At 41.1% G+C, this 10,362-nt stretch overlaps 1 protein-coding gene across 1 annotated transcript in view; it reads right to left on the bottom strand.

The window, feature by feature from the left end:
- Nucleotides 1-10,129, bottom strand: part of TRPV1 (transient receptor potential cation channel subfamily V member 1) — a 30,321-nt gene extending 20,192 nt beyond the window's left edge. The window contains exons 1-6 of the mRNA XM_018557632.1: nucleotides 9,813-10,129; nucleotides 6,697-6,866; nucleotides 6,474-6,626; nucleotides 2,147-2,287; nucleotides 613-911; nucleotides 342-518 (exon numbers count right to left, since the gene is read on the bottom strand). Of these exons, the coding sequence (XP_018413134.1) occupies nucleotides 342-518; nucleotides 613-911; nucleotides 2,147-2,287; nucleotides 6,474-6,626; nucleotides 6,697-6,866; nucleotides 9,813-10,129 (1,257 nt within the window). The remainder of the gene's footprint in view (nucleotides 1-341; nucleotides 519-612; nucleotides 912-2,146; nucleotides 2,288-6,473; nucleotides 6,627-6,696; nucleotides 6,867-9,812) is intronic.
- Between the last annotated feature and the right edge of the window lie 233 nt (nucleotides 10,130-10,362).

Raw genomic sequence — 10,362 nt, 5'->3', positions numbered from 1 at the left:
TATATATATTCCCTAAATCTATTTTTGTTAGGCTTGGCATCATGCCTCAGTGTATAAAGTTTTCTTAAGTAAATCGTTTTTTGTTCAGCTGTTGTAAGGTTTCTTACCTGGAGATCTTGCCAGTTACAGCATTTCCTTTCTTAGACTTCAGTTGGCTGTTGAGTTGCCTATTTCATGGACCTGATAGGCAGTGGAAAAGCCAAATGAAGACAAGCTCATGGCAGGCTGACAACATTGCTGCTAATTGTGAGGAAGAACCTTAGCGTTGGCAGCCCAAGACTGGAAATACTGTTTAGAAACCTTTCAACAGATTGATAAAAATTCAACATATAACCACTTACCGGTGTCTCATTGCTGTAGGCAATAATCTCAAGCACACAGTTTTTCTCCATGGTGTCCACACCAGACAGATCATACAGAGAAGAGTGGACAGGCCCATAAGCCCATTCGGTGAACTTTCTAGAGAGATGTCGGCACTCTGGATTCTTTATTTCCCTCCGAAGGATATACGCAAACACCTGGAGAGGTATAAATAATATGGCACGACTAAATTCATGTGTCAAAACATGTTTTGGACAAATATTGCACAACCAACCAGTGCACATCACTTACCCCAATTTTGCCAGTTTTTGCTGCTAGAGTTAAAGGAGTGAGACCTTTCTTATTGGCAATATCCTCCAGTCTCAGGGAAGGCTTTATCTGTGCACCCAGTACCAAAATTTCTGAATACATCTTGGTAAGAAACTTTGTGTTCTCCACAGTGTTGTCTGCAATGTCAACCAGTGAGTGCAGCACTGTGTTTCCGAAGGAGTCACGGGCGGCAATGTTGGCTGGAGAGTACTGGTTCTGAAGAAGGTATTGGACTATCTGTATCTGGTTTGTACACGCTGCTAAAGACAGAGGCAGTTCCCCTAGATAACAGAAAACCACCATGTAAGTTACTACTATGATAAACTATATTGTAGGAAGCATAGAACTATACTCACAATTATTCTCAAGGCTGTAATGTTTAGTCATTCAGGGGACTGTATTGAGGTTTTGTATGTATTATGGTTAGGGCTAATATTTTGTTTTTGTAGTCAGTTCAATAAAACATATTGTGTAGTATTATTATTGTTTAATTTCACCTTCAGTCAGAAGGTGGAGCATTTGGTTTCTTTTCTTATTCATTTTGCATTTTCTTCTACCAGCTGTTGTTTACAGAGCTCCATAGCTCAAGCTGAATTTTGTACACACAGTCAAATCATTTAGGGCATAAGGGACTCCTTCCTGATTACCAGCTCACATTAAGGTTTTCGTATGAGTAAGTGTTTTAGGTACCCTAAAGGGACACTTAATGTGCTGTGCTTTCTCTTTAAGTTACCCATAATGCTCTGTCAATTATTTGTTATGTATTTCATGTATCCATACATCAGTTTAAAACATAAAAACCTATAAAGTAACAATAAAATATACCCAAAACCATTATAGAAGATCTAAACCCTCACAGGATGGGAATTAGTTTGCTAAAGCACTGATTTTTATTTAAATAAAACACTGTTTTTACCAGTGCTGATGATCTCCTACAGCCTCTTTACAGCCATTTCCTGTCCTTATGCATTTGCGTCAGCGCTAGTGCATATCATTGCTCTGGACTAGGGATGAGCTCAGGTTTGATCTGAACATAAGTTCATGCACGCTGTCAGTGCCAGCCCAATCAACTGTGGCCAGGGCATATTCCCGTTTCCAGTCAGCTGCACATTAACAAAAGGATGGGATGTTGGTGACATTATAGGGCCCTGGGGCAAATTTGGTCAATAACTTATAAACTAATAGGGCCTTGTGGCCATATAAGGTAAATTATATCATCAGCACCCCGTCCCTTGCTCAAGTGCAGCTGCAGGGTGGGGATTGCCCCTGCAGCAGGGGATTGGTCCAGCACTGACAGTTTCTTCAGGTTCAGATGAACATGGACAAACGCAAGCTCATCCTTACTCTGGACCATGTGAAAAGCAAACTCGTGTGTATTTATCTGCACATGATGATTGGAGTATTGAAATGAAACTTCACTCTTTTTTTTGTGTAAACCTTCTCAACTCCTTTAGTAAATCTTCCTCATAATCTATATTATTTTAACTAAGTACAATACTGTAGACATTTTTCTCACCAAAGTAGAATCCAGCCCTTCCTTTGGCTTTCCTGAAGAATTCCCCATCTGCTCTTGCATGAACATCAGCTCCATATTGTACCAAGAGCTCCACCAGGGTCATGTTCCTTCGTTCAATAGCAACATGAAGAGCAGTCTGACCTGGTGAAAAAGAAGTAGGCACTACATTCACCAACCCCAACCATAAATATAAGACAATTATCAGCTTCTGGACTTTACAGTCTAACTGAACTGGTATTTTAGATCTGGGTAGATGCTGGCAGGTTAAATCATATGATTTATATCTTTTACAAATTTATGTATCCAAGTTTCCAAATAAACCTGGTGCAGCTACTATGAGAGACTGTTCCTTCCCTTTTTGGAGTTTCCCTTTATTTTTTTGTGAAGGAGGATATGATAGGGTAAATTATATTGTGAGACTCCTAACAAAAGGATGTAGTGCAGAGACTCTAATCAGAAGATCTCCATGCTAGGGTATATTTTAGCAATATAAGAGGCCAAGTTAACATCTATTCCACCAGTATTAAACCATTACAAATTTTAATTGTCTCACCATTTATCAGCAAGTGATAAAACAGCTGTCCTCAGACACCAGTGAGAGAAATGTTTACATTGTCGGCTCTTTGACTGACAATAAGCCAAAATAGATCTTTGGAAGTCTTTTATATTAAAAATTAAAAAGTATAGATCAAGCTCTTTATCAGCATAGATAAAATAAATTCCACTGTATTTCATAGTTGCGGTTTACTATGTACGCATTAAACAATTTCCAATTCAGAACTTTTCCAAACTTTGACACAACCAACTTTCTAGTAAAAAAAAGTCAAAATTAACTGTCCAGGACTTCCCCTGAGCTGGCCATGCACAGGGAAATTTGATAGAGCGACTTAACTTGGTTCTATTTTTTGGCAAAATCACAAAGCAATCTATCAGACCAGTGGTCAATCAACTGCAGGGAGATCAAAATTGACCTGATCGAACCAGGTGGAAGAATCAGATTGTTTTTGAAGTTTCCAAAGTCTTCCATTTTCAATTTAATTTTTCAATAAACTGTATTTAAGCTGTCAATGTATTGCCTAGATTCAAGGACATAACTACAAATCATGGGGCCCCATAAAAAAAGTTTGGGGCACCTGACTAACTCTCTCTGTAGCGGCTGGCAGTGTAAAACTGTGACAATATGTGTGATTGGTCTTAACATGAAACAGCAAATGAATAAGAATCACCAGCACTCAGTAAAAGATTTTGAAGTGATAAAGTCCATTTAAGCGGACAGATTGTCATACATGTTGCAATAATTATAACCGACGTTTGGAGACCACGTAGGGACCCTTCATCAGGGCAACTATGTAACACAACATGTGTGTTACATAGTTGCCCTGATGAAGGGTCCCTACGTGGCCCCGAAACATCAGTTATAATTATTGCAACATGTATGACAATCTGTCTGATTAAATGGACTTTATCATTTGTAATATTTTACTGAGTGCTGGTGATTCCTATTCATTTGCTGTTTGATGTGCACGGCGCCATCCGTGAGTATCACTACAAGCACCATTATTGTGATTTTTGGCCGGAGAGTGCAGGGGGGCATATTGGAATTTAATTATCTTAACATGAAGTATGTATGAAGGTCAGACATCAGGAGAGCTATCAGTGCAAAGCGTTGGATGCAATGGTGTAAAGCACGCCGCCACTGGACACTAGAGAAGTGGAGACGTGTTCTCTGGAGTGACGAATCACGCTTCTCTGTCTGGCAATCCGATGGACGTGTCGGGGTCTGGCGGTTGCCAGGAGAACGGTACTTGCCTGACTGCATTGTGCCAAGTGTAAAGTTTGGTGGAGGGGGAATTAGGGTGTGGGGTTGTTGTTTAGGGGTTGGGCTTGGCCCCTTAGTTCCAGTGAAGGGAACTCTTAAGGCATACGCAGACTAAGACAGTTTGGGCAATTTCATGCTCCCAACTTTGTGGGAACAGTTTGGGGATGGCCCCTTCCTGTTCCAACATGACTGCGCATCAGTGCACAAAGCAAGGTCCATAAAGACATGGATGAGAGAGTTTGGGGTGGGGGAACTTTACTGGCCGACTAACAAGATACTGAAGCTTGGCCCAGTGGGAGATTCCTCCATCCACACAGTTCAGCGTAGATGGAGGAATCTGTTGCACTTTTTCCGTCTGACCATAGAAAATCTGCAGATAATCTATAAGTGTATGGCCAGCTTAATACAAACCTCTTTAAATGTCTTTGTAGAACAACAAACAATAAATCTATACTTCTAGTGTTGATCAGCAAATGCTTCTTACAATTTAGTTTTCTTATTCAGTTCCCTCTAATGGGGTCCCCTCCTACCCTAGGCCCCTTAGCAGCTGCCTGGGCTGCTATGGCTATTGTTGCCACTGCCCAGAATAGAATGTAGTTTAAATTTTGGCTTGGGTCTTATGAAGCTGCATTTGGCAATGTTCACATCTGCACATTGCAGGTGTAATACATTGGAAACAGTCCTGCTAAATACACCTTTGAAGCATGTCATTTGCACGGCACATGGAAACACATTTAAAAATGCATATCCACACTGTACCCACAAAACACATAGGTGTCAACAGAGCCTTTGAGTTACTTTCAAGTCTGACACCCATGTACACAAACTTAACAGCCATGCAACTGATCTGCCTTACAATATGACTGAAAAATGTGTTGGAAATACAACAGCAAATATTATGGGGTTATTCACAAAGCTGCCGAGGGCAGCAGTGTGAATAACCGACCCGAAGTGAAGTGAGCCGAAAGCTGGTCGGCTATTCACTTCAGGCTTGTACGGCTGATTTCACCACCAACACACATACACCAACTGAAATCAGCCATATATCGGCTTGCTGCGGCTGGGTTCGGGTCGGCCGACCCGAAGTGCAGAAGGAGTTCGACTCAGCCGATCCAACATCTGGACATCAACAGCAGTGAGTGAATAGCCAAATGCCGCCGAGCAGCATTCGGCTCCGCTATTCTGCTCGGTACCTCTGTTACCAAGTAACCAGGGGATGCTGAACTGTCAGTACCATGAGAGCTCAGCAGAGTCGGCTTTCATATCACCTCCGGCTCTGCTAAGCTTTCATTGTAATTCAGGGGGGAGAGAGCACCCCCCTGAAATGATGGCAGATAGCAGAGGAAGCAATAGCTTCTTTGCTATCTGCAAGTTGTTGTTTTTTTAGTATTCTGACAGCTGCTGCATAGGAATGCATAGCTAGATTCCTATTGGCTATTTCAATTTGCAAAATCCAATAGCAAGCTAGCTATTGCACCCGCCCCCTGCTGTTGTCAATCACTAGAAGAGGACCTGATGAAGAACTTCAGGTCCCCTCTGCTGAGTGTCAGCAGCAGTGGGCGGGTGCAATAGCTAGTTTGCTTGTTGGCTATTGCAAAGCTCCGATGTCAAAAGAAAAAAAAACAAAACAGAGCAGGGAAAGGTTTACTCTGCTTGATCGAGCAGAGTAAACCTTTCCGTGAGAAAGTGTTTCTCACCCAGGCAGCCGGGAGACGCTATCTAATAGCGGGAGACTCCTGGAGCGTCCGGGAGAGTTGGGATGTCTGGTAATGACAGATCAGCGTCCCTGGTTACCTGGTAACCAGTTGACGCTGATCTGTCTCTGCAAGTGGCCGGAGCCAGCCGTGACCCGTTCGACCAGCTTCAGCTTTCAGCTTAGTCGAGCCCAGGCTTATGCCTTCGACTGAGCCGCTCTGCCAACTTCGTGAGCTGTATGGGCTATAGTAAATAGCCCGTACAGCAGCCCTTGGGTCCTGGGGCCGAAGCTAGCTGAAGGATCAGCCCAAGCTGCGGCTAGATCCTTCGGCAGCTTTGTGAATAGACTCCTGTGTCTTTTGAGCTGTAGGTGGCGCTGTAGTGCAATGTTAGTCTTTATGTGTATGCATATTTATCTATGATATATACAGGAAGTTCTCTCTGTAAGCTGTATAATGCTGTATTCTGATGTAATGTCCTTCTAAGCAAGTAAAACTTAATTCAGCAATTCAGCATTCCTCAAGATCTCAGTGCTTCATCTAAACACATAACCAACAAAATGTACAGTCCAGCTCCAAAACTTTGGAGAGTTCACGTCAATGATTGACTTATCAATGATGTTAGGTGGAAGCCTAAGTGAATGGCGTGCACCCTTCCCAGCCATCTATTGAGTGACAATGAATGCAGATCTTGTTCTGTAGGATGCAACCCCAGGCTGGACTATGTAACATAACGATACAACAAAAACATAAAGGCTTTAGTACTATACATTAACTGTATATTTATACTGCAGACAATACAGGCATTTCTTACCTCTGTAATAGGTGTCTGTGTAAGCTGCGTTGATGAATTCTTTCAAATTGTCTGTCTTCTCTGCAATTTCTAATAAGAGTGGAATGGTATAGTTTTTTCCATGATTCAGATTCAGAATGGCTTTTAGTAGACAAGTTTTCCCTGTTTCTGGTTCTGTTGAATAAAAATTATAATAAACTCAGTTCTGTTTTTATTACACATAGGAAAGATATCAGTGCCTTACCTTTAAATTCTTTATCGGTAAGATGTTTCTGAGTACGGAGTAAATAAACCAGAAGATCATCTAATTCTTGACAGTCCCCATAGGCCACAGCATCAAAAATCCTGGTCCGATCGTACAACTTGAATGTTCTGTCCTTACAGCTGTTTGTGGATTCTACAGAGGAACTTTGCCTGTTGCAATACAGTAAATAGAGTGTTAACACATACTTCTTTATCTGTCTGATCAAACGTCATTAAACCTGTGTTATTTCTCCAACAGCCACAAAATATAAATTCATCTTATATATATATCTTCATCAATATAAAAAACTTAATGTATGTTACTCCACTCATCTGGCTGTCATAAAATAATTCACTCAATGAAAAACTGATTTAAGCAGAAGGAGAAGAAAACTTGCCGCACCTTATTTCTTTTCATGCTTTGGATGTAATTGCTCACTGCAGAAGGGAGAAGGAACATATGCAGGGATGTCTAGGATTCATTTGACACCAGTTGCTGGTTTGAAGAAATCTACATACACCTTGTCAGGCACAATGTTGGAAATTTGAAAGGTCTATATAGGTTTCTGCTAGATGCCTCAGGGAGGAGCAGGAGAAAGGAAAATGTAGAATATAAGCCTGCAAACTTGCTTTATTTGCCTATGTATATCTATGCGTGTGAGATATGTATGTGTTTATATTTCATAAGTGTGCATTTTCGTGTGTTCAGAACCACCCAGGGCCACATCTATAATGAGGCAGCCTGAGGCACTTTCCTCAGGCAGCATCTCATTGGGTCACGTGCAGGTGGGGGTCAAGTGCGGGCCACCCCCTTTACGTGCAGAGCATTTCAGGTTGTTAGGAGCTCTTAGCAACCTGTGATGCTCTGTCCGGTATCCCACCCACCTCACTGTCATCACTGGTTGCCAGGAGCTGAGCAGTACGCTCTGGCTGGTGTTCAGTCCAGCTCCTGGTAAAGAGTGACATCAGTGAGCTGGGTGGACACCGGACAGAGGCCAGGGGTACTGTGCGCCACCAACACCCACAAACTACACCAGAAATGTGTACCGCCAGCAACTCCCCCCGGTGACATGCACCAGGAGCACCCTTGAAACCAACCCAATGTTGTTTTATAGAACAATAATCAGTTGTCCAGCAAAATCCAACTCAGCCCATACTTTTCCGATCAGAATCTAATTCCAGGAATGACTGTTGAAAGGATTTATAAATGTTGAAAGCCTCTGGGAATGATCATCTTACATATTGGTGCCTTCAGTAGAACTGATGTGCAAAGGGTGTTGTGGGATGTTTCTATAAAAGTTTTCAATTCAAAGCAATAGACACATCTACAGTCCCTATCACCACAGTTTTTAAGCTCTCTAAATATAACCTTTACATTTTTTCAGCTACTAAAGTTACTATATGCAAATAACCAAATCTCCTAAACTCCTAGAAGAATTTGCTTTCAATGGTGGCTCTGCTTTAAAATTATTGGGCAGATACAGAATCATGATGAACACAGGAAGTACAGGAAAGAAACACAAGAAATATTACTTCATAGAAGAACCTTTTTATGCTCTGATATGACATGATAAGAAGAAGTAGCCATGGAAACAATCTAGATTTTTTTACATTTTCTAACTGCTAGAGGGATGAGGACGTCAAAAAACAGTGTATGTATTTTCCAACATAAAGCATGGCCTACATAGCGAACCTAAGGAAGTTTTAAGACATTGCATATTATTGGTTAGTGTTCATCATATCAAATTGCTGATTGGTGAATTGCTTCCTTAAAGTTTATTGGCACGAGAGAAATATATAGGCTGCCATTACCAGCCTCCCTTTGCAAATGCCAGTTGCCTTCTCGTGTCTAGCTTAAATACTTCTGGGTCACTGACCCGGAACAAGCATGCATCAAATGGAAGTAAAAGTAGATTTCCATATCTTTATGATTGTTCCATGTCAGTTATTTGGAAAGTGCTGAAACAAAAGTATAAGCAAGATGACCAAAAAACTAGCAAAAGGAAAGAACAGCAACAGTATCTTACTATTATTTTGTAGAGTGGTAAAGTTTAACAAACTTGAGTGTATGCTAAACCTTTAACAATTAACTTTTTCTTTGCTCCCTTTTGGTCTGTTAAATATGTAATGAAAAGTGTTTTGTTATATCTCTTTGATAAGTGCAAAAATATCTGTTGATATATCTGGCAGAAATTCAGTGAGCTCCTAAATTCCTGTATACTGTCTCTGCTTCACTGAAATCTAAAGCCATTTTATCAACCCTACCCAACTAACATCTGCGGACTACAGAACACCTACCCTATGTCAAATCTCATTTCCATCTGGCTGAGGTATTTAAAAAAAAAAAACATATGCCAGCAATATACACCAAGTGTGCATAAAGCAGGCATATGCAGTTGCTGTGCATGAAAACAGAAACTTACATTTTTTGCTTTCCCTGTTTATCTCCTCATGGAAATGGCTCTGGCTCCAAATGTGCTTTGCAAGTAATGTGTATATAGTAAAAGTGACCTCTTCCCTCCACCACCCCCTATTCATTAATATTTATACTGGCAACCCCTCCTCCCCAGAAAGCGTATTGTGTGCAAAGGCAGAGATGCTGTTTACTGATCATGTTACAATGAATAACAGGGAGGGGGAGAGCTGTTTAGAGTTTACTTTACATCTGACCCCAGTGTCAGACTGAGTTTCCTGTGGAGCAAATTTTGAATTTCTAGGCTTCGGGCCTAATAAAAACTTCATAAAAAAAATGAAGAAAGCCTAAAATGTGGGTCATGAAAATGTGCACATGTATACATCATCACCGCACCTCTACATTACCACAATAAATGCTAACCACTTACAAAAGTGGAAATGGACTTTAAGAAGATGAGGAGAGGGAAAGTGTTCTGTAATCCATATTCACTTCCTGTCTTGGAGTGGGGTGCATCTTGGCACCCTAGGAGAGGAATTGTGTTACTGGCAAGCTCACCAGGTGAAAAAAAAAAGCCTCAAAAGAGAAAACGAATGCAGCCACCACATACTGCATAAGAACTAATAGGCTGCAATATGTTTCCTTTATGTTCTTGGGTTTAAATACACTTTATAAATGCTCTGAAGCAAGTGACCAATACCAACCTGGTTAACTGGTTACCCTGTTTTCCTTTTTCAATGTTTACATGGAACTTAATTGTTGGAGACATCATTTTGCTTTCTACTTGATAGACAGAGTCCATGGGGGCCATTTCTCGTTCAGTGTCTGCTTTGCCAAAACGTCGACCTCTAGGTTTTGGTGAACCAAAGATGGCGTACTTGGCTTGTTTTATTTTTATGCATTGACTGTTTTCATGGGCGGAATGACTGTTTTCTTCGCTGTGTGAGTCATCAGCAGAAGCATTCGTCTCCTCAGTGTGGTCTGTTTCCTCAAGATCTGAGGAGCTCCCCATCTTCCTCATTTTAGCTAGCCTGTAGGAAAAAAAAAAAAGGCAGGTATGGTTCTACATACCATCACTGAACTGTCAGCACAGTACTCAACTAATGCTTTGTAGGGTGAGGACATGCAAAAGTATTACCAAATCCTGCTGCAAACTGAGTATCATTGCAGGCACGGATTATGACTTCCACAAATGCATTGTTTCAAATAACTTAGATTCCTTGGCAGGTTATTTATCATCTTGAATGGTAATTT

This window comes from Nanorana parkeri, unplaced genomic scaffold (assembly GCF_000935625.1).
Source record: "Nanorana parkeri isolate BGI_ZX_2015 unplaced genomic scaffold, ASM93562v1 scaffold293, whole genome shotgun sequence".
Classification (NCBI taxonomy): domain Eukaryota; kingdom Metazoa; phylum Chordata; class Amphibia; order Anura; family Dicroglossidae; genus Nanorana; species Nanorana parkeri.
This window is presented reverse-complemented; position numbering and strand designations above follow the sequence as displayed.